At 47.7% G+C, this 27023-nt stretch overlaps 2 protein-coding genes across 2 annotated transcripts; one reads left to right on the top strand and one right to left on the bottom strand.

The window, feature by feature from the left end:
- Positions 1–680: 680 nt before the first annotated feature.
- Positions 681–13786, bottom strand: ATAD5 (ATPase family AAA domain containing 5). Its single transcript, XM_027882402.1, has 23 exons — positions 13645–13786; positions 11203–12941; positions 10812–10902; positions 10323–10484; positions 9994–10132; positions 9425–9509; positions 8779–8960; positions 8221–8378; positions 7777–7930; positions 7270–7551; positions 7011–7101; positions 6494–6576; positions 6253–6398; positions 5990–6140; positions 5361–5531; positions 5074–5183; positions 4892–4985; positions 4621–4685; positions 4146–4326; positions 3512–3699; positions 2397–3229; positions 2126–2290; positions 681–2019 (listed from the first exon to the last, which is right to left on the bottom strand). The coding sequence occupies exons 1-23, from the start codon at positions 13720–13722 to the stop codon at positions 1941–1943; spliced, it is 5427 nt and encodes a 1808-aa protein (XP_027738203.1). The 5' UTR covers positions 13723–13786; the 3' UTR covers positions 681–1940.
- A 428-nt stretch (positions 13787–14214) lies between these two features.
- CRLF3 (cytokine receptor like factor 3) lies at positions 14215–25172 on the top strand. The gene is made up of 8 exons (XM_027882434.1): positions 14215–14380; positions 16656–16863; positions 18547–18634; positions 19074–19251; positions 20411–20633; positions 21209–21341; positions 24039–24151; positions 24427–25172. The coding sequence occupies exons 1-8, from the start codon at positions 14249–14251 to the stop codon at positions 24678–24680; spliced, it is 1329 nt and encodes a 442-aa protein (XP_027738235.1). The 5' UTR covers positions 14215–14248; the 3' UTR covers positions 24681–25172.
- The last annotated feature ends 1851 nt before the right edge of the window (positions 25173–27023 follow it).

The raw sequence follows: 27023 nt of genomic DNA, 5'->3' as shown, positions 1-27023 counted from the left end.
ATAACTGCTGCTGAGAGGGGCAGTCATTGTGAAACTCCAGGGTCCTTTTACTTCTGGTTTCACCAAATTCCACCCAAGACACACAAGGGAGCTCGAGGGGCAGCAGATAAAGGATTAAGCAGGGCCCAAACTGGTGCAGGAAACTCTTCTGAATCAAAGGCAGGCGAATTGCACATTACTAGGATGGAGCTTCCAAGCAGAGTTAATCAAAACCAGCCCCAGGGCCCTTTCCCTCCAGCCCATCCCTCCTGGAAACTCACTTTACTCCAGCAGACAAAAGATGCTCAGGCCTGATGCATCAAAATCCAAAGCTGGTAATTTCTCAGAACTCCAATCAATCATTCCATGCAGATCATCTTCTCTCAGAGCAGCTCGAGGTGATTTGATGTGGTGAGGATCTGATCAAGAAGTGAAATGCTTGAATTCCACCTCACCTTTTGGACACCACAGGAGATTCTGCAAACACCTTCCCAAGGCAGTTATTAGAACCAGAGAGCTGACTTTTCAAAAGGAGGTAAATTGTTTCCCACTGCTTTCTAATTTGGGTCTTTCAAATTACCCATGAATTTCCTAAAATAATAATTCTTTATAGGACCTGTTTCCAATTTACTTATGTCCCCAGTGTAATCTAGTTAGAGTGCCTTTATAAAGCAGTGAACAGATTTGCTTTATTATTGAAAAAAAAAAAGTGTATTTATTTATTTTTACAAAACTGTACAGGAGGAGCACAGACCATCGATGCAACAAATCATCAACCCATTAAGATTTTAACAGCACCCACTTTAATTTTGGGCTAATTCTGAACTGTGGAAAGAGTAAACTCCAAAGATTATCAACAGTGTGGAAGCTTAAAATAATTTACCGTTTTCATAAATATTTCTTAGTCCTGAACACCTTTAAGGCATGAAAAAAGGTAAGATGAGAAGAGAATGTACTAGGAAATGGCCTTCCTTATTATTACAGACACTGAGGTAAGTGGAGCAGCACTGCATGGCAGGATCTGACTCAGTTTGAGGAACAGGAACAGTCCAACTGCCAGATAAAGGCAGAAAAGTACATGGCTGAACTAAGTCCCGTTTTTAAACCCTCTAAAAATCATCTCTATGGACTGAAAACATTTTAGGAATTTTACTTTTCATCCAACAGAAACATCCAAAGCTGTAGCAAAGTCTCACAAATTTATTGTCGTACAAAACCAGAACCAATCCAAACAATCAGGCTGAAGTGTTGTCAAATACAAAAAGAAGCATAAAAATAGAACACAATATGTAAGCCTAAAAGCAGTTAAATATTCCTGAACCCACAGTAACACTGGGATTAATTGTTATTTACAAAATCTTGCCTAAATCTCTGAGACCATGCGGAACTACAGTAATAACTTCTCTACCCTTTCAGATTAACATGCAGATCTTACAGCTGTAAATGACGAAAGGAATGTAAACAAATACATGCCCATAGAGGCACTGAGTGCTCTGCAAGGCCTTTGTTCCCTGCGGTTGTTGTGAGGAGTTGGGTTTAGAACCCTTTGGCATCCTCTCCTGCCCCCTCCCACCCCCAGTCAGAGATCACTTCACTCACACTCAGCACCAAACTTTGACCCAAATGGGCTCCTCTGCTGTGGAAGTTGTGACAGGTGGTTGCTACAAAAGGACTTCTTGCTGACACCCAGACTGAAGGAGTCCCCATGGAATGGTCAATGCATTTAATGTGATAAATGTACTTTTTGGACCAGCACCGAATAAACCCACATTTCAGCCGTGGAGAGCAAATATCATGACAATAGATATATACATTATTTTTAAATACTTATAAAAATTTAATATACAAATGGCTCTGAATATACAATAATGTGGTAGAAAAGATTTAAAAAAAAAATAAAAAAATCAAACTATGGTGAGAATACCACCATTAGGCACCAAGTATTTCTGGCAGTAGGAATTCTAAGGGAAGTCCAAAGACAGACCATTTATCATTTGTCTGGGTATTTCGAGATGAATCCCTTCCAGATAATGCAAGAACCTAAAGAAAAAAAAAAAAAAAAAGAAAAAAAAGAAAAGCAAAAGTGATTGTAAGGGGACAAAGTTTATTTCTGAATGAGGCAAGGTTTGGGAAGACCAGAACTTACCTTCTTTTAGTCCTGCCCTGCTCTTTCAGCCTCTCAGCCCTGCAGATGGTGCGCAGAGCGGGCAGGTACTCCAGGACGCTGGCCTGCTTGTTCCCCAGGTTTAAGGGGCTTCTGGAAAACACAGTCCTGATGACAGCCAGCCTCCTGTGTGCCTTCTGGTGACTGCTGAAACACAGAGCAAAGCTTTGGTGGTCCTCGTCCAAGAGCTTACAGCCCTGATTTTCTTGCCACAGAACTGCATTAGATTGCAGGAATATCAGCAAAGCCTTACCTTGAATCAGCTGACTGACTGAAGGACACCTCATTCCTTGTGTTTGAGATATGCAAAGTAAGTCCCTCCAGCTGATCACTTGGAGGTGTTTTCCTGGTACTCCAGAAGGATTCCAAGTTTTGTGAAATATTAAGAGAACACTTGTGAAAACTGAGTGCTTCAATAGCTGCCTTGACTTCACTAGAGCTCTGGGAACTCCACCAATCAGTATTTTCTATACTGAATTCATCACACAGACCATTTCTGATTCTGGCATTTGTCCAGTGAAATTCTTCATCTCTGGAAAACTCCAGTGGTTCCTTGGTGTTGGTGCTCGCACAGCAATCCAGGAAAGACATGTTTTCCACAAACTCACTCAGTGAATTCAGACACTGGAAAACAAGAGCAGACCTTCTGTCACTGGCTGACGTTTTGGTTTGAACTCCTTTTTCTTCTCTATTCACCAACAAGTTTGATTCCTTTTTATTCATTTCAGCACATGATGCAGGACTATCCAATGGCAACGTTATGAATTCAGATGAATAGTTGAGTTCAGTATCAAACAGGTCACTGTCATCCAACACATCAAGCCTTTTCTGAGCCTTTGTCTTCTTCAACCTTTTTCCAGGGCTACTCTTCCCAGAGCAACTACTGTTGCTAGACCTGTTTTTTGAAGAAACTGTGGTAGCCCTTTCAACTGCAGACTTAGAGGCTTCAGAGTGGTCTGAAAGAACTTGCACTGGTAAGGGAAGGAGAAGTTCAAGATTACTGTGTATAAAATCCACTTGCTTCATCTGGAATTCCGTGAGAAGCTGCATTAATTTATTCCATTCCTCCGGGGTTGAGATTTTGTGCTGCAAAACAATAACAGTGAAAGATTTACTAATATGTTAAAATTTAAAAAAAAAAAAAAATTATTACAGAAAATCTCTCACTCCTGGCTTTGTGTTTATGAGGTGAGGGACTGTTTTCTGTTGGCAGGAGATTGCCCCAGTTCAGATTTTGCTTAATAACCACAGAACCCCCTGATTTCTACAAGAAACCTTGGCAGAGATTTGCTTCCAAGAGGTCACTGTTCCTAGTGCTGGTTACACTCAATCATCTGGCATCATCCCAAGTATTAACTCCAAAAATACCTTAAGAAATGTAAACAAGTCTTCTGAAGGCAACAGGATGTTCTGAAGACCAAGCAAGGTCTCCACGCAGCCTGTGTCACATTTTGGAGGCTCTTGCAGATGTGCATCAGCACCTGGAGAAGAATCCACCTTGGAATCATCACTCTTGGACTGAATTGCATCATCTGCTTCACTTGTCTCCTCTCCTCCTGCACAAAGATAACAGGTTTGACTTGAAAAGAAACAACTGCACCATGAAATCGATTTCTCACCTCTTTGCCTCGGTCCCTTTTGTAAAGGACACTGTAACTGGGAGCTCCTGCTGTGGTTCTGAGCCAGTGCAGTGACTGAAAGGAGTCACTCCCACCCCAAATCCTCGCTCAGCCTGCCTGACCTCCCTGCTCTGCAAGTCACCTTCGCAGGGGGTTGTGCCCCTCCCAGTTGGTCACTCACACCCCCAAACCTGCTGAGGATTCTCTTCCTGAAACCTTTGGGATCAAGTTCTTACCCACAAAACACCCAATCCCCCCTACCCAAATATTGAGGAGTCCTTCAAGAAGTTACCATTTATTCATGTGTGCCTAAGGATGGTTTGATTTAATCAAATTCGTGTTTAGATGGAGATTTTTTAAAAGACTAAATCAAATCAACCTACCATGACGTGCCAGACGTTTCTCCTTCAGGCACCCTCCTCCACTTCTAGCCCAGAATTGCAAGTAGAGAACACATTTCCTGATGTCACAGTTATTTGTGGTCACCAGAGCAGCCAAGTCTCTCCCCTCTGTCCGTAGGTTCTCAGCCAGGCACAGGGTCTGGAGGTAACTGGTGGCATTTACCTGGACAAGGGGCAGACACAGAGCACTGAAACAACCTTCAGATCAAAGCTATGGGATGTATTGGCTATGAACTCATATATCTTAATTCTCAGAACTACTAAATTGTTTAGAAAATACATATTCCATGCTAATAAAATAGCTTCTACCTGTAGAGATAAATACATCCCACCCATCCTTGCATAAACCCCATGAACAGCCTTCTGATGGAACAGGCACGTGAGAAATACATAAACCTCCACCAATATTTAAATTGCAAACTGAAATCAGCTGACCTGCATTTCCAAACACACTTACCAGGGAAGGGGTTCTGAAGTTGATCTCTTCGAAACAGCCATCAAACATTAAGCTGAAAGTTGGATCTGTATAAAGAGATACCAGGGAACTGCCATGACATTCCAAACTAGTTATTTCTTTATCCATCCCAGCAGTGTCTTTATTCAAACACTGAAATCCCTGTGGTTAATTATGCATTTAGGAGCTGTATTCAACCACCAGCACTTAAACCAACTTATTAACAGAGGCCCTTCTGCCTGTGAAGCCAATCCCTGTCACAAACACCACTCACCATTGGTGGTGAGAATCACAGGTCTCTTTGCAGTTGCCATGAAGGTCTTTATTGCACCCAGAAATCCTGCATCTTCATCGAATATTATATCCACCTACAGGCAACAAGTGCAAAACATCAACAGTTTTACCAACAGCTACAAGCTGTGGATGCAGTCAGAGTGTATTTCATGTGGATTTTACCTCTTCAAACAGAATGAGGGACGTTGCACTTTTCCTGTTGTGTTCCTCTTCCTTGCTTACTGACTTCATTTGAGCATCTTTCTTCTCTTCCAGTGAATTCTGAGTATTTCCTGCAGATGGATGAACAACTGAGCAGGAAGGAGGACTGAAACCATTTCAAATGCATTCCAGGTTCAAAAATCCCCTTCAAGTATAAACTGCCTCAGAAAATCTCCTCTTTTCTCCACACACACAGTGTGGCATCTCCATCTCCAAAGGATAACTAATTATTAAACAGGGATACCTACCTCTATTTTTTCCCTCAGCTGGCACTTCCCCATCACTTCCTTTCCGTTTGGAAGAGATTTTGAAGTAGTTTGCAAGGGTTTTAGGGGTCAAGTTTCGTTTTAAACCAGCTCCTTTCGGTGACAGTGGGGGTTTTCTTGGTGAAATAACTTTCTTTGGAGAATACATTTTTTCTGCAAGGCAAGTTTAATATAAATCTTCAGTTGGAAATTTAATGTCAAAAATTTCTCAGGCAAATTTAAAGCAAGCCTCATTTTTTTAATGTAGTACAGGACAGGTTAACTGTGCTGTTTTTTGCTTATTTTCCTTTCTCTTGCTATAGGAATGATTTCTGGTCCAACTTTCTGTTAAGTGCCACAGCCCTTACTCCACCACTACAGAAATGAGATAATCAAGAGTCAGTATTTTGATAAAGCCATTATTTCATTTGGTGTGTAGCTGTGTTAGCCAACAGAGCATTTCCTACTATTATGGCCAGACAAGCTGAAATTTGTTACCTTTTTCCAAACACCTGATGTCTAAAACCTGTTTGGGGAATCCAGTTCCTACCACACTCCTCCTCCTGCAAAACCCTCCATCCCAAACTCCAACCAAACAAAAAAAATCCAGAAAAAAACCCCCTTAGACTTACTTGGTGACTTGGCAGTGCTACAGCTGTTGAAAAAGCAAGGCTTGTGTGCATTGACACCTTTTTTGTCCACCTGATGGGACTGGGTAGCTTCTCTCAGCTGGGACAGGATCTGTCTGCCACTGCGCTGGCACGAGGCATTGACCTCAAAGATCTGCAGTGGGATGGAATTCAATACATAAAAAACCCCCCTTGTATTACAAATCTTTCTGTGTCACTAGTTATTAGTGACAAGAAAAAAGCTCTGAGGAAAGGACTGCCCCAACCTTGAAGCCAAGCTCCTGAGCACAGGCATACACTGCAGCAGTTTTCCCCACTCCTGGAGGGCCAGTGATCAGGACTGTGTTGCAAAGGCTCGTCTCGTCCTCGAGATCAGATCTGTTATCTTTGAAGTCAAGGCTGCTCAAAGAATCTGCAGAATTATTTAAAAGAGAAGAAAGGATTCATGTTGGTTTTTTGCCGACTTGAACAAAAGAGGAGCTGTATTATTTTTAATTCTATCAGCACCTTCATGATCTCTGTCCTCTTTTTCTCCTTTCTGGTTTCTTTTCTCTTCCAAATCAGCTCTTTTTTTCCATTCTTTTAACCAGCTATAAAAGGAAGGAACAGAACAAAAAATAAGAATTACTGCTGAATAAAATGAATGAAATTATGATGGAACAGAACATAAAACTAAGAGACATCAGCCACTTGTCATCCCTCATAAACTTATCAAGTCCTTTCAGATTTCAAAAACACACTGTTCAGGATTTGCTTGACTCTTTTGTACCAAAGGACTCCTTCTCCATTCTCCATTCCATAGGCTGGTTGGTGTAAAAACAAGTCACCTGGTGAATTACTCAGTCAGATGGATCTTTAAATTCTGCATAACTTTTTGGATGCAAATCAAACTCAAGGCCGCAAACACCCCCCTGCGTGGGTCATTCAGGCATAGTGGTAAATAACTGACTGCATCTCTGAGCACAATCAAGTAACAGCATGTTTTGAGTTCTTTTCAGATTGGATCCACGTTCCCACTTCTGACCTGTGGAGCCTTTCGATTTCCTTCTTGTTCCCTACGAGTTCACTGGAATCTTGAGGCTGATACTTTTCTGTCCAGAGCATGTCCTCAACACCTACAGAGAAAACATTATCCAGTTTTATACACGCAAAAGAGTTGATCAAGCCCAGAATAGTAAGACTAGGCAGGATTTTGACATCACACCGGAAAGGTGACATAATCACACATACACCGCACTCCCTGAGTGCACAGAGCATTAAAATGAGGCAGGAAATGCAGTTACCTGAAAGTGCACTTGGCTCTGCCAAACATCCAGTGTCTTCTGCTTCCTGGGTGTTGCTTTTCCCCAGATGTGTGGTTTGTCCTGCCTCTGCCTGGTTTTCCCCACACACAGGAGGAATAAGAGTCCTGGAAACTCTTGGTGTGATTTCGGTCTCGGTACCTTCAATTTGTTTTCTTCTTTTTGATTTCCGATCTTCCGTTTCTTTCCTTTTCCTCTTCGTTTCCTTCCTGTTGTCAGGATGTTTCTGATCTGCCTCAGAATTTGCAGTCCCATCTCTGCTTTCTAAGGAAAAAAAAAAAAGTTAAACCCTTAAAACCTGTCAGGCTCTGTCATTATCACCGTTTAAACTGTGTTTGTAGGGTTTGGTCAAAATGGCTTCAAATGTGAGGACCAATTGATTTCCCCCAACAAACAGCATTTTCCTTCAGTGAGGTATTTCTGGAAATTCCAAGCTGTTTTTTTTTTATGCCAGAGAGATTATTTTTTTCCCCTACCCAGATTACCAACCTTGCAGAGTGTTTTCCAAAGCCAAGCGCTCCGTTTGCTTCCTCAGAAACCTGCGGAAGTATTTCCTCACGGGAAACTGAGGATTGGAAGACAGGATCTCATCCAGTAAATCCTTCTTGAAGGTAGCAGGGAGAACTGCTCTGTGGCCTGAAAGCTGCAAAACACACACACACACATGCACAAAATTACCCAAAAATGTGACACAGAGTGGCAGCTTTGCGTAATTTCAACTGGTAACTGCCTGGGTAAAGTCAGAGATTAACAAAAATTGAAGTTAAGAACTGCTGAGAACATTAAGATGCAAAATGAAGAACTCACAGGCAGGGAAATAAAAGAGAAATTAAAATATTCCAGGACTGGAACGGATTATTCAAATGGCAGGATTATTTTAAACAACAGAAGTCCAAACAACTACCAAACCAATTTAAATTGTGAAGTACTAACCCCGGGTGCAGAACAACTGCCAGGTCGTTTGGAATTCACAGTGGAGAATTCACCAAGTGAGAGAGTGATTTCTGTGACGTTGGTGACTTCAGTGCTGAGCTCCCTCAGCTTGGTTAACAGAGGACACGAAGGTGGCTGCAGTTTCCACATTGGACAACCTACAAAACAACCCCCACAAATCCAAAATAATAACAGTGAATTTCTATTCCAGAGGAAAGAAACAGGCTGTTGTTCTCGGGGTTTTTAAGCATTCTGCCTCTGTCAGGAGGAAATGGTTTGTGCCCCAATCAGTGCAACACAGTCTTTACTCTCCAAACTGGAACTTCGCAGAACAACTTTTTTGATCAAATATTCAGAATTTTGCATCCTCACCCATAAAAGTTTCGACTACTTTAGCATCAACTTAATCTGTACATTTTGAATTTCAGACCATCTCATTGGAAGCTTCTAAGTCTTGTTTTCTTACTGGGACACTATTCCAGTCACAAGCTGTTCAACTTTTACCCTTTCTGCACAAATTTGCTAGATATTAAACCCAAAAGCTTAACAAAAGCTTACAGTCATCCTTCTGCTGCACGTGGACCACAGCCTTAAAACAGGAACTGGCCAGACAATAAGATTCCATTGCTGCTGCTTTCTTCGCAATCTGCCTTTTCAGGGACTCTGGCAAGCCACTCATCAGGAATTCACGTTTTGCTCTGAACTGATTGTCATCCTGAGAGTTTTCAGAGGCATCTTGGCTTTAATGAAAATAGAAATGAAAAAAACCAAACAAACCAAACAACAGAATCATTAGAACTACCAGCTGTGTTTAGTCACATTCTCTTCTACACCAGTTAGAAATAGTCTGGGAGAACTGCTAAAATTAATTCCCATGGAGTAAGTTTATATTTAAATATTGTGTTAGAGATATTAATTTTTAAAAATTCTGTTTGGTTGTGTATTTTTACATGCAATTTGTGATTTCTTTTTAATCACTCATCAGCTACATTTTCAGCCCTCTAAAAATGGAACAACAACAACAACAGTTGAGGGACTCTACAAAAAACTCCTAAAATTTTGCAAGTAGATTAACATGGTGATCAGTATAAAACCCATGAACGTTTACATCACATTCCAGTTTGAATTTGTAAAATGAGAGAATATTAAAACAACCTTGAGATATGTTTTGGTTCTCAAGCAAAGGGGAATGTTGTGAACTGACCTGCTCTCATCAAAGATCACGATGGGTTCACCTGCAGAGTTCTGAGCTCTCCTGCCTGGGCAGGGGGGTGGATACCCCAGTTTGCCTTTCAGAACGAGAAAACATGATTAGATGAACACTGATAGAGGATCCTAACCCTGCTTCTCTGCTCACTGCCTGCATCTTCCATTCTATAGCACTACGAAATCTCCTTTTCTTAAGGGAAAGCTGAGTCTTTTATAATTAATTAAAATTCATTATAGTTCTATTACTGATTACTTCATCACTATAGATTTTATTTTCTGTAACATTAGGAGAAAAAAAAGTCATAAATTAGAAGGCAACAGAACATGGTGTACTATTGACAGCTTTCCAAACATAGTTTTGCCTGAATGAAGAAAAATCAAAGCAGCAAACGTAAACAACCTCTGCACTGTTACCTCACACAACAAGGAAATGTGTGTATTGGAATACTGTACCAAAAAAAGCAGAGGAAAACAGGAATGCACTGCAAAGGCAGCTTTATAAAATAAAGTTGCAACAGTCAATAACTGTAATAAAAACAAACACATTCAGTAAAGCCCAATTACCATTTGAGCTCTTCACAACCTTCAAGTTTTTAGAATTCTTCCCCAAAACGTCATTTAAGCTCCGAAGTTTCTTTGGCTTCACACTCTGCTCTGCAGTAGTGACACTGCTCACACTGGAATCCAAAATTATTACTGATTCCTAGAGGGAAACCAAACAAAATCAGAAAGGACACACAACCTGTCCTCCTTCATTAACGACACATTGCATAGATATCACCCTTACTTGATTCCTTACAAGAAAAGCTCGCAAGCCAAGATTCATTTTTGTTGCTTAAGCGAGTCCCAAATACCCCAGGGTAATTGTTGCCCTCCAAAATATCAATCCTTACATCACTGTCCTGGGCCTTTGCCCTCTCAGCCAGGGCTCGCTGGCGAGTCGAGCGTCTCACAGGAGCTGGGGAATCTTCCCGGCCCCGGGATCTGTTCTGCTGGATGGCCTTGGCTTTCTCAACCAGCTGCTTGGCTTTGCATCTGCTTTTAGAAGCAGGGTTGGCCTGTTAACAAAGAACAGGAAAACCAAAAGAGCGGTCAATAACAGGATCTTTGCTAGGTATTTAGCAGATTAATGTAATTAATAAGATCCTGCAGCACAGGGACGTGCCATTTTTGTTGGTTTTTTTTCTGCTATGAAAAGCAGGTTGGTACTAATAAAACATGTTTTAAAACCTAAGGTAACAAGAAGCTATCTGGAATTCCACCATAAATCAGAGTAATGCTCCCTTTCCCCAGGGCAGCTGAGAACTGTCATGGTGCAGTAGAACACAATTATACACAGAGAGGAAATGACAAAATACCCAAACACAAACTGTTACATAAATTACCTTTGTGTTTTTGGAGTGAAACTCTTCATTTTTCGTTGCTTCAGCTCTGCTTGACTTTGCAGCAGCATTGATACGTGTGAACCTCATCCTAATTAGGGAAACAGCATTGTGACATTATTACTGCTTAATAAAGGCAAATGCTGCCCTCAACCTCAGGTTCAAAAGCCTTTAAAAAAGCAGTGCTGGAAACAGAGGCAACCTCCCAGCTGATTTGTTGTTGTTTGGGTTTTTTTTTAATGTCTTTAGTGCAAGCACATTCATAATCAGTTTTGGCTCTTCTCTATTATTTTCCACCGTGGTCAACCCATGCAACTTTATAATTATGCCTTTCAAAATATATGCATTAAAATAAAGGGCAAAAAGGTGGAATATGCTCCACCAAGTTTACCTTATCGGGCTGTTTCCATCAGAGGGCACAGTGATCACCTCAGCTTTATAGAGGTTGCTTTTCCTGGAGGGTTGCCTGCTTGCCTTTGGGGTAGAAGCCTGTAACGGACTCAACTCATCTGCAGGAAGGGCAGCTCTAATCCTGGCTTTTTTAGGTGTAATGTTTGTTGATGTTTGGATTTTCTGCTGCCTTAAACTCCTCCTCAACTTATTCACTTTTGGACTTGACAAAATTATTACATCTGAGGTGTTTTCCACAGTAAGAAAGTCAGCACCTGAATCCTCTTCTCCCTTACAATTGCTGGTGCCGGAGACAGGAGTTTCCTTCGTTTCTGAGCCCTTTCTTTTCCTGTTTCCCTTTTTCTGAACCTTTCTAGATCTCTTGGCTTTAGTTCTGCTGCTTTTAGGACTAGAATGTGTGTATCTGTCCACATGATCTTCTGGGATCCCACTCTCCAATCGTTTATTTGAAGGAATGGCATCCTCAGGTCCTTCTTTTTCTTTGGAAGGCTTTGCAGAGCCTTGCTTTTGCTTTCCAGCTGCCTTTTTAGCTCCACTTTTTGTTCCCTCTGATGCTGGTTGCCTAAAGGCCTTCATGAACTGATGCTTTTCTTCCAGGGTGCATTTTGGCTTCAAAGAATCCCCCCCTGCAGTCTCTAGGACAGCCAACTCCAACTCCTCTTCCTGGATAACCACGTTAGATTTCCTTTTCTGAGCCACCTGCTCGGTGTGCTCACAGTCCAAGAGGGGTGGGCTGCCTTCCTTCTCCCCTCCACGTGCCTTCTGCTTCAGGAAAATGGAAGCAATTTTCCTGGAGCCTTTCTGCTCTCTGTGCAACGGGGGCAACTTGGGGGGAACGGAATGAACCTGTGCCAGGACAGTGACCGTTCGGAGCGGCAGCTGCTGAGACTCCTCACACTTTTCTGGGTCACCAACACTGTCACCTCTGTCCACTGCTGGCTTTGTGTCTTCCTCAGCATTGTTTTCTCCCTGACTCTTCAAGAAGTCCTCAAATGACACTGTTATTATGCAATTATTTACCTGTGATGTCCCATCATCCGGAGGAGCCTCAAAACTGGAATCACCAGGAGCAGCATCACTCTCTGCTACTGCATTTTTCTTCTCCTCAGCTTCCTTTTTACAAGTTTCATTCATCTGGTTTCCAAATGAGAAACTTTCAGACGAATCCATATCTACTTTGTGGTTCCTTTTCCTTGATTTTCTCATCCTATTTTTTGACCCATTTGTTTCAGAGCCAGTGTTTTTTGTATTTTTCCTGGAGAGGACAGCATTGGAGAAGTTCTCCCTTTCCACATCATCTTCTGCTAATCCTCCTGCACATTTTTGGCCAACTAGAGTACAAGTAGCAATAAAGTCACTGCTGTCCTGTTGCAGTCTTGTTGCCGCTCTGCTGTCATCACTACTAATTTCTATTTCATGATCATTCTCAGATTCCTTGAGTTTATTATTTAAATTAACTTTCTTCCCTTTTCTCTTTCGGTTCAAAGATGGTTTTAAAGCCGACTTACAATCTTTGTCATCAGCATCCAGCAGCGGTTCATCTTCTCCATCCCCAGCTGGCAGCGTGGCTTTCTCAGTTACACATGTCTTCTTAAAATAATCCAGGATGTTGTTGGGTTTTGGTGATGGCAAAGCTTTATCCACTGGTTTTGCTAATGGCGAAAAATACCTTGTGATAGTTTTTACAGGAGCATCTTCCTCTCGTCGTTTCTTGCATGGCTGTAAAAAGTGCAACATGAAAAACTTAAGGTGACTTAGTGTGGCAAAATAAAGCAGTAGAGTGATAGAGATGAATGACACCGGCACTTTTCCAGAGGACAGAACAGCTCTGCAGAGATTCCACAGACCTGGAATGGGTAACTTGGGCTCGACCCATCGGTAACCTCGGGATGTTTCCCAGAGCTCTGTGGAGCTCAGAAGGGAATTCCAGTGTCACTCAAAAATGTCTGATCCCACCGTGAACATCCGACTCATCTTAAGACGACCTTTCAAGTACTTAAAGAAAATGAATGAAAGAGAACTCTTATCTCGGATCACAATTCAAACTCTCATGATGTCTTTAGGCAGAACTCCCTGTATTTTGATCTCCGATCAAAGGGCATTCACTCGTACAGCTCCAAGGAACTTTCGCTCACAAAGCCTTTTGCTACCCCTGGTTTATTACAAACCGAACTCTCGAAATCCCACCCTCTGAGGGGAAAACGCCCCTTCCCGGAGCCCCCGGGAGGCGGTTCCTGACAGCCCGGCCCGGGGGGCTCTAACCCCGACCCGGGGCGCGGGCCGGGCACGGGCGGCCCCTCACGCCGCGGGTCCCGCGGGTGCGGCGGGCGCGCCCTGTCAGGGGCCAACGCCACAGGGGCGCCCCCCGCCAGCCCGCCCGCCCTCACAGCGCGCCCCCCCGGGCCCGCTCCCCCGTGCCCACCTGAGCGTCGCCGTCGTGGCCGGTGAGCAGCAGCGGCGGGGACGCGGCCGGGGCGGCCACGGCGACCCTGCCCACCATGTCCCCTCAGGGCCGGGGGGCGCGCGCGGCCGCCATGGAGCCCCCCCCGCCCCGGGATGGCGCCGCCTCGCGGGCGCGCGCGCCGGCCAGGGCGGGCAAAAAGCGCGCGCGCGGGACCGCGTTCGGAAACGGCGGGGGCGGGGCCTGCCGGCACCACGTGACCCGCCCGCCCCGCGCGCGCGGCCCAACGGCCGCGGGCCACGCCCCCTCGGGGGATCACGTGACTCACGGGAGAGCCGGCTCGCCCCTTCTCCCAGAGACCACGCCCATTCTCACCGAGGCCCCGCCCCTTCTCCCGGCACCGCTGTCCGGCGGGTTTTCCCGCCTCGGCCGTGACGTCACGCGGGACGGCACGCCGGGAACGTCACACCCGCAGTTGACGTCACGGTCCCCGTGCCTACATCACACTCTGCTGATGTCACACCCCCGCTGACGTCACCCCGCCGGTCCGGGCCTCGCTGCCGTTTCCCGCCCCGCCCTTCCGGGCCGAGCCCCGCCCGTGCCGCCCGCCGGTGCCGCCGTGCCCATGGAGGCCGCCGGCGAGGCCGAGGCGCGGCTGCTGCTGCTGCAGGAGGCCCGGGAGAGCATCGAGGCGGCGCGGAGCCACCGCCGGGAGCTGCAGCAGCGCCTGCGGGGGCTGCACCAGGCGCGGGAGCAGGTGGGCAGCGCGGCGGGATGGGCGGTGCGGGGCTCCCCTGCCCGCACCGTGTCCCCGGGGGATGGGGGCGGCACCGGGGACACCCCCGAGGGCCGCGGGCCGCTCCCACCTGGAGCCGTGTGTTTTTCCATGACCCCGCAGCCTCGGGGCTGGGGGAGCCCCGCAGGACCCGCGCGTGGACTGATGCTGGAGTTGGGAGATGCGGGAATGGGAGATGCGGGAAGTGCCGGGAGGAGAGGGCTGTGAGCTGGTATCTGTTGCTGCGCTGAGCCTCCTTAGCTGGGATCAGAGGGAGATTTCCCAGCAAGGATAAAGATGTGTAAAGGAGTGCGTTTTCTGAACTATCTGGGATGCTGAGTCTGATTTAGTCGGAGTGTCACACCCATCGCCATCCCGTCACATCAGGTCCCTGCCGCACAGGCTGCTCTCTGGCCGGGATGCCCTCTCGGCTCTGCTGTCCCCATGCCCCGCTCCCCGTGGGTCACGTACTCCGTGGGTCAGGCACAAGCCTCCCCAGCATTCCAGGCTGGCTGGTTGGTCTGCGCTGGAGCCGGGCAGGGCTCTGCTCGAGACGGGAGCAGCGGCAGATGCGGGGTCAGATAGGCAGGTGTGGGCAGGGAGAGCCGCACGGCAGGACTGGCTCCTCTGCCCAGGCAGCCCCTGAGCACCTCGGGGGGTGTAGACGGGGAGCTGTGCCTTACTATCTTTGGTTCGGCTCTGCAAGGAGTAAATTTAAAAAACCCAAACAAACCCAAGGTCAGAGGATGTTTCTGTGGTGCCCTGGCAGTTTCTTCTGGGGCAGATTCCGTTAGTGTAGGACGCTGCTGTGAGTGCTGGGGGAGTGCCCTGCCCCGGGTGGGTGTGGGTGATCGCTGCACATTAAATTAGTCACTGATGAAACCACAGGCTGCTTAAGAAAATGAATTGTGCATGGCTGTCTTTAATCCAGACCTTGTCATCCCGAAGCGCTGCCTGACGGCTCAGAGGGAGCCCTTTGTGCAGTGGCTGTGAGTGTGGGGTTACCTCACCTTTCCCTTTCCTCTCAGGGGGAATTCCTGTGCTGTGTGCACCCTCCTGATTTCTCTCTTTTCCACCTTCTTTCCACGGGCTGTTTTGTCCCCAAAGGATCACACATCCAGGAGTTCTCTGGAGTTCAGATAGTGGGAGCTTTATCATCTGGAGGTGGGGAGGGGTGATGTGAATGGATCGCTTCCGTTGCATCCTTTTCCTCTGGACCAATGGGACATGATTTTCCACAGCCCTGTGTGTCCAGGGACTCGCATTTCCTCTTTTGCTGGGCGAGGAGGATCTAATTTTGGGGCTGAGCTGCCCGTAATGGGCTTAGAGAAGTGGCTGCTCTGCCTTCCTTCACAAAGCTGAAATACTTCCTTTTTTACCCCCGAGCACAAGTAACACGAGAAGGGAAACCAAGCTGTGTGGCAGCTGCAGAGCTTCACGAACATTACTTGAAGAGGAAATTTGTTTTACCTGACCAGAGAGCTTCCTGTGTTGGTTGCCTGGGCTTCTAAAGATCTCAAAATTACTTGTAAGGAGAGCTGAGCATGCTGCAGATTTTCCTTGTGTGCGGGACTCAGAGAAGTTGCTCGCAGGGAGATGTTTAGCCCTGGCTCTTGCATCTTTGGCTCAGGGACGTTCCAAGTGTGTTTTCTTCCCTAAAAGTCAGATTCAGCAAATCTGCAACCACGTTAATAAGCACTTGTAGAATCTTCTGTGGTCGGGTTCTTCCGGAGTCGAACCAGGCTTGCTGTTCACCCCAAGGCAGATATTTGAACAAAATTGAAAAGAAGGCAGTTTTAGGAGGACTTCAAAAACCCTGTGAAATTACAGGGCCTGGAAAAGTGCTCCTGGATAGTCTCTTAAAAGCCTGATACCTTTTTCTTTCCAAGGAGTAGTGATGGCAGAGTGTAGGATTACAGCAGTGGGGTTTTTTCGAGGGGCAGCAGGGGGAAGACCTACAGGGCATTGGGATTTTTCTGACAAGAACAACTCTTTGGTTGAAGTTCCTGTAACCCAGATTGTATTTTGCTTAGTTAATATGCCCTTCCCCTCCAGCAGGCTGGTTTCTTTGCCTCCCTCCCTGCTGTGTGTGTGCTAAAAATGACTGCACTAATTTGTTAACTGCTAGTGGTCGTTTTTTTGAGCTGACTTCATTCAACAGCTTTTCTCCAGCAGATGTAGATGAAGTAGTTCAGGAAAAGATGTTTGTGGCCTTTGCCTTTCTCCTGAACCCTTCTTTCCTGCTGTCCGAGTTCAGATCAAAGAGAGCGCAGCGCTGACCAGGGATGTGCTCGAGCAGCATTTCAACGACTTGAAAGGGACCCTGAAGAAGCTGCTGGATGAGAGGCTGCTGTCCCTGCTGCAGGAGGTGGATACCATAGAGCAGGAGAGCATCAAGCCCTTGGACGAGTGCCAGAAGCTGATCGAGCAGGGGGTGAGCGTGGCCGACGAGCTGCTCCGGGAAGGTGAGGCCGCACCCGGGGCTGGGTCTTGGCTCTGCCTTTCCCTCTGTGTCTGTCCAAGGCTGGAACATTCCTGTTATTAGCAATGTGCTTGGCTCATTTGGATTTCTCAGTTCAGGCTGGGTAGATGGGGTGAAGAGCCGATCAGTGTTGTGTCCTGCAAACCTGTATTTTACCATTTCCCTCCAGTCCTGGGCTGTGCAGGTGTCGATGTAGGGGCTCCTAAGGGGCAGGAAGCGCTGGCTACTTGGAAATAAAACACATCTTGGGTAGCACTACAGCAAAGTGTCTCTGTTGGTGGATAAGTTAATTCTGTCTTACTGACACAAACAGATTGTCCTGCTGGGTGTGACTGTGTCCGCTGGGGATGGGGAGCAGCAGGAATGAAGCGGCCACTGCATGGGGAAAATTCTCCCCGAAAGTCTGTGGAGGAGGCAGACACAAATGGACATGTGGAGGTTGCTGTCAGGCCAGGCTGTGCCCTGCTGATGTGAATAGCTCTGCAGAAGGGAATGGCACTGCTGCCTGTTTCCCCCACGCTGCAGAAGTTGCTGGGAGCGTGTCTGAACCGTGAGTGTGTTGGCAGTTTCCTCGCATTGTTCTCGTGGCTCAACTTTAACTTTCTTTCAGCATGAGCTCAGCTCTGGAGCTGAGGCACACTGAGCTGTGGCCCAGGGGTGGGACAGCTCCCAGCTCCCCTCAGCCTCCAGCTCTGGCTGTGCTGCCTTGGGAGCTCTGTGCTCCTGCTCACAGGAGAAGGGACAGCATTTATGGATTAATTTGTTGGGGTTCTTGTCCATCACCACAGCTCTGGGACAGCTGGGGGTCACCTTGGTTTTGTTTTAAGTCTCAGGTTACCGAGTCAGGGTGGTGGCAAAGATTGCTGGTGTTTTATGTGAGCTCTGTGGGGTCTCCTGAGAACCTGGCTGGCTCTGCAGCATCCCCGAGTCCTGTGGGCAGGACGAGCTCACAGGGCAGCTGAGGCAGAAAGGAGTTAAACCCCGTGGTTATTGAACCTCCTGCTGCCAACTGTGACAGTGTGCTTTCCTTCAGAGCTTTGTAACGTCTGCAATCCCCCATCAGGAGGAGGACTGAGCTTGCTGATGTGGTGAGTTGCTGTAAACTCATCAGACAGGACACTGGAGCACATGTCTGTAAGCTGAGTGTGGGATGCTGCTCTGTATGGAAAGCTCAGGGAAATATTTCTGTTTATCCCACACTTTAATGCACAGGTTGCTCCTGTCACCAGGACAGTGGGTACCATTTTAATTCTGGCAAACAATTGTTGAAACTATTCCTTGCTTTTAAGCCCCTCTTTTTTTTTTTTTTTTTTTTTTCTGATCAGTGAAGGTGCTTTGTCCTTTTCTTCCTTTAAAACAGGTGGAGGAAGGGATTAATAACCCTGATTTTTGGCATCTGACCCCAGTTCTGCTGCTGTCTGAGACCTGAGGCAAATCATCACATCTGTTATGGGGTGTGTCTGTGGGGAGCTTTGAGAGCTTCAGAAGCTGCTACATAAGCTTTATGTTGTTCACTATAATTGTATTTTCTAGCTAAGACTGGCAGAAGTGCTGAGGATGCTTCATGTTTAATTGGCTGCTCATGTCAGAACTGGTTGTTCTTTGAAGCCAGGAGTGCCTTTTGTGTGTTGTCTCACGGGGGGATGTTTTTGCTGTTTGGTTGCAGGGGAGAGCGCAGTGGATGGAGATGTGGGACAGCAGAATGAGAAGCTTTGCAACTTCACCAAAAAAGCTTTACACATCCAGCTGGACAGGTGAGACGTGACCCCCCTGGGGTGATCTGGGGCAGCAGCAGGTGTGCCCTCCTCGTGCAGGGCATCTTTTCCCCGCTGCCTCTCGAGATTCACTGGAAGTGCTGCTGTCCTGCTGGTTTCCCTGGCTTTCTGTGGGGCTGACACTGACAGGAGGGGGGGGGTTTCACCCTCCATGTGCTCTGCAGAAGCAGAGGCTGTTTGTTTGTGAGCGGTGACGCCGCTCCCTGTGGAACAGCCTGTGTTTCGGGGTATTTACTGAGAATCAGTCAGTCTGCTGAGGGCTCACACACGACGTTTTCTGAGTCTTTTGAGTCTGGGCTGCACGTGCCAATTCCTGCAGCTGTTCTCTCTGCAAATCTGCCCAGATTCAAGTGCCTGGATCGAAATATGGATTTGCTGGAGCTGGCCCCTCTCGTTACAGCAAACTTTCCTTTCTCAGCTTACCAGAAGTGCCCTCCTTGGTCGACGTGCCTTGTCTGTCTGCCCAGCTGGATGATTGCCTCCTCACTATACTGAAAAATCAGATCTTCACACATGGCACCGTGGCCTCTCGCCCCCCTGTGCAGCTGGAGGAGTTTGTGGAAAAGCCTGGGGGTATTTTAGTCCGATGGTGTAAGGTAGGTAAAATATCCCGCGTGGCGATCCTTCAGCTTTGAGTCTTGTTGAAAGAACTGAACAATCCCCTGACCAAGGGCCAGGTGCTGGACAAGCTGGAAGCAGCTCCTTCCCATGCTCTTCCCACTAAACAGATAAACACGAAGTGTAATCCGGGTGATGCCGTGGTACAAACAAGAGCAAGAGCTGCTGGGGGTGTTGCTGACAGGTGGTTTCCACGTAGCTGTTTGTGCTGTGGGAGTGGCTGGTTTGTGTGGCAGGGACAGGCAGGCACTGTGGGACTCTGAAGGTGCTTTGGCACAGCCAGGATGAGGCTGAACCTGTTCTGCTGTGCTTTTACGCCCAAGCGTGTTGGTGTTCTGTGGGAGGTGCAGTGGGTAGAAAGAGAAATAATAATATTGTGGTTGGTTGGTCCAGTGGCCTTTCTTTTCAACAGACAGGCTATTTTTGAGTCAAGCACTGCTGTGGTTTGGTTGTTGTTGGCCAGCTCTGCCCTCCTTGGCATCAGACAAGCTGTTGTTGTTCTGGCAGGAGCCAGCCCTTGGTTGGCCACCCCTCCTGAGTGCAGGATGTGGACTCAGGTTACAAACCCCCAGGCAGTGGGCACAGTTGTCACTTGGGCTGGGATTTGCTGCAGAGGAGTTCCCTGAGGTTGGTCGTGCCTGGGGTGTTGTGGAGCTTTTCTTTTTTTTGAGCATGTGTGTGTATAAATGTCTTCTGACTTAGAGATATCAAAGAACTGGAAATCATTCCCTGGAACAGTTTGTGAAGGACAACAGTGAGTTTCCCTTGTGGTTAAAAATTGGCACTGAATTTCTTCTGCAAAGTTGTTTTCAGCTTTTGGCTGAAGGACGTTGTTATAGATGTACCATCTAGCAATATATAGGTATATTTTAATTGTACCTATGCAATCTAGCAAGATTTATAATACTATATCCTGCTAGGTTGAAAAGTCTTCTTTTAAATGTTTCTTCTCCTGTAGGCACTTTTAAACTGTAACTGAGTAATTCTGGTACTTCTTTAGGTGTTGGTTGGTTGGGACGCTGATGTTGTTTCCTGTCAGGCACTGGGATACCCTGTGGGTTGGTCCCCTGCAGGTCTGTCCCACAATGTGCCCCTGGAGGGGCAGAGCCCTTTCTGAAGGCAGTGTCTGTCCTGCAGGTGGACGAGGACTTCACCCCCCAGGATTACCGGCTGCAGTTCCGCAAGGGCACCGCCAGCCCCTTCGAGGACGCGTACGTGGGCTCGGAGACGGAGTTCATGGTGCTGCACATCGACCCCCACGTGGATTACCAGTTCCGCGTGTGCGCCCGCGGGGACGGCCGGCAGGAGTGGAGCCCCTGGAGCGTCCCCCAGCTCGGCCGCACCTCGCTGGTGCCACACGGTACTGCTCGGCACCCCAGAGCCCTGCAGGGCCAGCTCCTGGTGTGGGGGGGGTGTGTGTGACTCGATGGACTGTCCCTCAGGCCTGCGGTTCATTCTTTGCTTCCCCCACCGTGGGGGACACTCGGTGAGCCTTTCCCTCCTGCTTAGCCTTTGGAAGCACCGGGGAGCCAGGAGTAAAGCACTGTTTGTCCTTCTCCCCCACCCCAGCCTGAGCGTTTTTGATGACCCACAGCTCCCAACAAGCTTTTGGAGAGGGAAAACCCTAAATATTCTCCTCACTCGCAGATTTTTAAGGACAGCGGGTGACGAAGGTTTTCCTTTGCCTAAAATACGACTTGGCAGGGATTGCAGCAGTGACTGAACTTCTGGCGAACTCTGAGCTGGGAAATACTTTTTGTAGCTGCAGTTTATTTGAAAAACAAATCTCTCCATCAGGAAAAGGCAATCCCAGCCCCTGCTTTTAACGTAGCTGCACCCGAGGTGGGCTGAGTGGGACTGACTGGAGCTGGCACAGACAGGAGGAGGTTGAGTTGGGGTTCACACTTCTCATGGTTTTGTTTGTTCTCTTTGAAGAGTGGACAGCTGGGCTGGAGGGTTACAGCCTGAGCAGCCGCAGGAACATCGCGCTTCGGAACGATTCCCAGTCCTGTGGTGTCCTCTACTCCAAAGCTCCCACCTATTTCTGTGGGCAAACCTTGACCTTCAGGCGAGTACTCCTTGGGTGGCTGTTCTGGGGCATCCCCTGGGCTGTCCCAGCTGAGCTGTGTGCTGGTTGTGCATCAGCTCAGCCCCCTCAGGGTGGGGTGTCTGCGGGAAGGCTCCATTCCCTCTGCGGTTCTGCTGCCTGGCTTTGTGGGAACACACCTGATGTTTGTGCAGGACTGGCCCTTGTGTCAGGCAGGGATGAGCGAACCCCTGAGGGATGGTAAAAATACAGCCCGTGCTGAGCAAATGTCTGGAATGTTGAACTTCCTGGAGGTTGTAGCAGCTGTTCCTGGCTGAAGGCAGTGGAGCTTTGCCACTGGCTCTGTGTAACCTCGGCCAGGGGGTGCTCTCCTTCCCACACTGTCCACAGGCTGGGAAGGCTTTGGACGTGAACACCTTGGGTGTGCTGCTGGGTGACAGTCTGGCACTGATGTCTTTAACATCTGAGATAATCAGTCCTGGCCAGGGCACTGCTCGAAAGTGGCATTAGAAAACCCAGAGTGGGGCAGGATCTTGGGAAATCCAAGCTTTCCATTCGACACAGAACATGTTTAACGGCGTATGAGGAATGTCCTTGTGGATATGTCAGTTGTAATTAGAGACCTCAGAGGCTCTGAAGCTTTATTTCATCTTTCCCTGGTTAAATAAAACTACTTGCTGTACAGCAGGCAACCCCCAAAGGCAATTACAAGGGGCTGTTCATGATATTTTTGTAACTTATTCCGTGGTGTTTCATTTTGCCCTTCCTGATAGTGGATTTTCTGAACTTCAGGTGGTTGCAGTGTGAGGATGTGTTCAGTTGCCCTGTCTGAGATGGGATAAAAAGATCTAAAGCTTTCATTTGAAATCTGTTGCTGGATTTAACTTCTCTTGGCTCAGAAATGCCTGGGAAATTAAAGGCAGAACCCTGAGGTTTCCCTTGGTTGCCTCTCAGACCAGTGCCTTTTATCTTTTTTTATTGGTAGCACATGAAACTCTTTTGCTTCACATTTTGGTAGCGTGGCCTCCCCTCCGAGGGGAGATTGTTTCAGGATGGCAGAGCAGGAGCCAACAGCTGCCCACAAGAACTGCTGGGACAGGAATTTTAAGTTTGGAGATGAGTCGTGTTCTTCCTCCAAGGTCCAAGGGGAGCTTCCTGTGTGGAAGTGTGGGAGATTTTACCGAGCAGGGAGATGCAGCACTCGGTGCTTGGCTCTGCCCATCTGGTGGGACACAAGGGAGTTGCTCTCCTGGGATGAGGAGACCAAGAGAGGAAGGTCCTGCTCAGATGTCTCCTGGCCAGCTGGGTGCTGTGTGTGGAAAGTGAGTGGCAAGAGAAGCTGTGATAAACACAGTGCTTTGGATCTGCTTTTCAGAGCCAGACTGTGGCAGTTGTGCTGAGGTGAAGGGTTTGGACGAGCTGTAGGAAAACATCCCTGCTTGAGGTCAAGCCTCATCCTGTTCCTTTGCAGCCTTCAGGGAGCTGCCCCTGGGAAAGGCTCCTTTAACTCAGGGATGGAATGAATCAACGTTACCTTGTGCACAAAGTTCTCAGATAAATGGCTGCTTATAAACCTTCACCAGGAACTCAAGTTTAAAGTCTAAAGCAGAGCAACAACACGAATTTGAAATCTGATTTAAAGTTGCTTTGTGAAAACACTGTGGATCCCTTCCAAAGCGAAAGCTTCTTGGAGATTTCATTTTTTTCCCCCTCTGCTTTATAGTACAAGACTTTTGCTCTCTTAGTGACGTTCCCAGGGGACTGAAAACCCTAATGGAGTAAAACATGGTTCCAATTTTAGCATCCCTGTTTGTCTCGAAAGAGTTAACCCCTTGTGTGCCAGTCCACCTCCCACTTTAATTGGAATTTCTTGAAAGCTGTGCTGAAGTTTTCCTGTTGTTTGGCAACAACCACCTATCAGTGCTGGTCTTTCAAACTGCAGTGAAAATAACCACTGGTTTACTTTCTAGAAAACACCACCTGAGTTTCCTGAGTCACTCAGGCTCCCTCCACAGGATTTAGCACCTGTGAGAGGTGGCAGTGCAAGAGGAAGGATTCAAATGCAGAAGAGCCTTTCAGTGGACAAACTGTGCAGCCCCTGGGGCCCAGGGGGAACTGAGGCCCTGCTCATTTGCACAACTTGTTTGCATTTTCTTCAGAGTCTCTTGCAATCCCAAATGCAGCGGAGCAGAAACCAGACTTGTAAATGCCCTTCTAGGCATGGCTTTTAGCACACATCTGCACCAAGCTGATTGCTTAAAAAAGCCCAACCCAGCACCCTCACCCCGTTACAGCAGAACATGGCAAGGCTCAAAACACCCGTTTTAGTTGTGCTTAGTGAATCCCTGCTGAAACTGCAGCTGTCTGGCTGTGACGGGTGATGCTGCCCAGCAGCCTGGCAGAGCTGATTGCAGATTTGTGCTTATTGGCTCCTTCAGACAACTGGAAATCGCTTCTAAAGATCATTCCTAAGCTGTGACAGTGGAAAAAAAATTATTAAATAGCACTGAAGGTCTGCAGGAAGCAGGTTTATGCTTTGTACAGATTAATATTGTTGCGCAGTGGAGCTGCTGGGAAAACTGGTAGGAGTTTTGGTCATTTTGGCCGATCTCCCTAAAAGTTCGGGTGAATTCGCTGAGCACACAGAACAGGGGTTTGGTGTGACAGTCTTGCCTTGATTTAGAGCTCCAGGGTTTGACTTGACCCGTTGCTTGGCAGGATTGAGACCGTGGGGCAGCCGGACAGGCGGGACAGCCTGGGGGTGTGTGTGGAGCAGCAGAACGGCTTCGACTCCCTGCAGCGGGACAAGGCCGTGTGCGTCAGCACCAACGGTGAGTGTGACACAGCATTCCTTCCCAAAACACAGCCCGGGGTGTTTGCACCCCTGGGGAACGCAGAGCAGCTCCTGTGCAGTTCAGAGTCCTGGGGGGGATCACAGATCTCCTGCTCGTGCAGTTCCGAGTCCTGGGGGGATCACAGATCTCCTGCTCACGGTTCTCGCGGCCCTGCCGGGTGTGTGGCACCGAACGCAGCAGGGACTTCCCCACTTGCCTGCAAAAACCAGGGAGACAGTGGGGAATGCTGTTGGATGTGCTGACTGTTTCAGGGGCGGTGTTTGTGAACGGGAAGGAGATGACAAACCAGCTGCCTGCCGTTACCTCGGGCTCCACGGTGACGTTCGACATGGAAGTGGTGCAGTTGGGGCCCTGCAGCAGCGAGGGAGGGAACTTCAAGCTCCGGGTGACCATCAGCTCCAACAACAGAGAAGTGGTCTTTGACTGGGTACTTGATCAGTGCTGTGGCTCGTTGTATTTTGGGTGTTCATTTTCATACCCAGGCTGGAAGGTTTTGGTGTTTTAGCAGCGACTAAAAGGGATTTTTGTCGAAAAGTGTAACGTTATAACCTGGGTTTCCAGCTGTTTGACAACAATCTGGTAACAAAAACCTGTCTTTATAGTACTTGAACTCCACTATATTGTACTTCCTACTGGATTCATTTAAGCAATAATTGTGAAACATTGGATCTGTTACTCTGGAAAAAGCTAGAAGCAGGCATTTGCTTAGGCAAATTAATTTAAGCAGTCCATCAGACCTTTCCCTTTCTTCCTCCAGACTTGATTCGTGTCAGTATTTCATTGTACTCTCGTCTCAGGGTACGCGTGTTGTGTCGAGTTAACTTCGCTTCGAGCTGCTGGTCTGTGAGATGAGCAGGTGGGGGTGGTAGTGGACCAAAATTGTATTTACACCCCCCAGAGAGAGCACAGTGTTTAGAGCAGAGTCCTGCTCTGCTCCCTTGGACACTCTGCTGCCTCAGGAGCGACTGGACACTGAGCCCCTTCCCCGCACGGTACCGCTCGTCCCTGGGCAGCAGGACATGAGCCAGCCTGTTACTGAGTCACTCCAGTGCCTTATTCTGCTATTGCTTGAACTGTTGTCTGTTTGTCACGTGGAATGTGTTTTCCAGAGCAGCTGTGTGGTGATGCTCACGCTGCCTCAGCCAGAGCCATTCCCGGAGCGGGACGGGCTCCTGATCTGCTCTGAATGTCTTCCCTGCTCACAATTCACGTGCAGCCTCTGCCACAGCGAGTGGCAGGGCTTTGGTACCTGGGCTTGATGTGTTGATTGGCAACTGTGCTTCCTCACGGCCCTCCTGACAGCGGCACAACCCTCTCTCTGCTGTCCAGCTCCAAGGGAAGTGCCACGGGGGGGATTCCCAGCGATCCCAAATTGGTGCCTGGGAGCTCCCTGCAGGAGTGCAGGTGTAGGGTCCAAGCTGGGACTGCTGCTGCAGATCCACCTGGAGGCAGGGGGCATGGGCTTCAGGCACACCTCAGCTGCAGGGATAACTGAGCAGATGGGGGCATCCAGCTGCCCCTCCACGGAGTGGGATGGGATGAGGGATTAGGATGAAATAAATGACTTGCAGTTCAGAAGTGACATGAAGTTTTACACCTGTTTCCTCCAGGGAAAGATTGAGAATGAGCTTCTCAAATGGAGCCCACTCCTGGTCAAAAGACTGCAATGCTATTGGATTTAAAGATTATATTAAAGTGACACTCACTGAGGGGCTTCTTACCTCAAGTTCAATTAAAATTAAATATATTTTATGTTAGAATAGCAGTATTTTTATAAAGCCTAGACAATCATACTGCCCTTTTTTCCTTCAGTGGCACTATGTTACACCCTCTGTGTTACACCATAATAAGCTTAAAGCATAAAAAGCTTATTTTACATTGAATTATCTTCCCCCATCCTCACACTGTCAGTACAGAAAGATCAGCCACCCTGCCTGCATTTTTCCCCAGGCACCTGTAGCAGAGTGCAAGAAAATCAGACAAAAATGGCTGTTGGTGTTTACACCATTTACAGGAAAATGGGTGTAGATTCAGAGGGGTACAAGTGGCAGAGTTGGGTTGGAATTTGCTGTAAGACATGAAGTGAGGACTGGACTCCCGGTCAGATTATCCAGTGTTAGCAACAACAAGCCTGCAGTACTCTTAGTTTTTCAAACTCAGCTGTTTCAGTGTTAGGGACTAAGAGGATACTGCTTCTCCTGTGCTTTCAGTGTTCCTTTCATTCTGTGAAGAGTATTTTCAGTACTTTTATGATAAGGTTTAGTAGATGAAACAGTGTCAGCCCCACTCAGAGGGGTGTGGGCTGGCACTCCAGGTAGCAGCAGACGTAGCTCTTGCTCCATGTAGTAGTGCTGGCAGTTTTACTTACACACTTCAGGTATCAGGTACTGGTTGGAACTTTAGTCGTTTAACCACATGGAACTAAAATTGTGGATATCCACAGTTCTGAGGTACCTCTGCATCTGCCTTAGGAGGACCTGTAGATCCTGCAGGATATTTACTTACATAGCAGAAAATAAAGCTTAAACCTTGAATTCAGGTACTTCCAGAGGTGGCAAGGCCGTGTCAGTTTGTTCAGAGCACACAGCAAAGCAGCTGAAACGACCGGGAAGGTTTTGTTTATTTTAGTCCAGCACAAGCCTCGCTGTCCCAACTGCAAAGGAGGTACTTGGAGCCACCTCTTGGAGCCTCACCTTGTGCCGGGGGAGCAGCCAAGAGTCTCAGGGCAAGGGACCCAGCACTGAAGTAACCAAGTCCCAAGAAGTGGAAGAGGCTTGAACTGAAGGGTGCAAATCCCGTTCTTCCACGGCAGAGTTCAGCTGGATGGAAAACTCGACACTGGCTGTAC

This window comes from Empidonax traillii, unplaced genomic scaffold (assembly GCF_003031625.1).
Source record: "Empidonax traillii isolate 1590-97213 ecotype Southwest subspecies unplaced genomic scaffold, ASM303162v1 scaffold105:size1093405, whole genome shotgun sequence".
NCBI classification, from domain to species: Eukaryota; Metazoa; Chordata; class Aves; order Passeriformes; family Tyrannidae; genus Empidonax; species Empidonax traillii.
The sequence above is the reverse complement of the archived record's forward strand: the minus strand, read 5'-3'. Positions and strand labels throughout refer to the sequence as shown.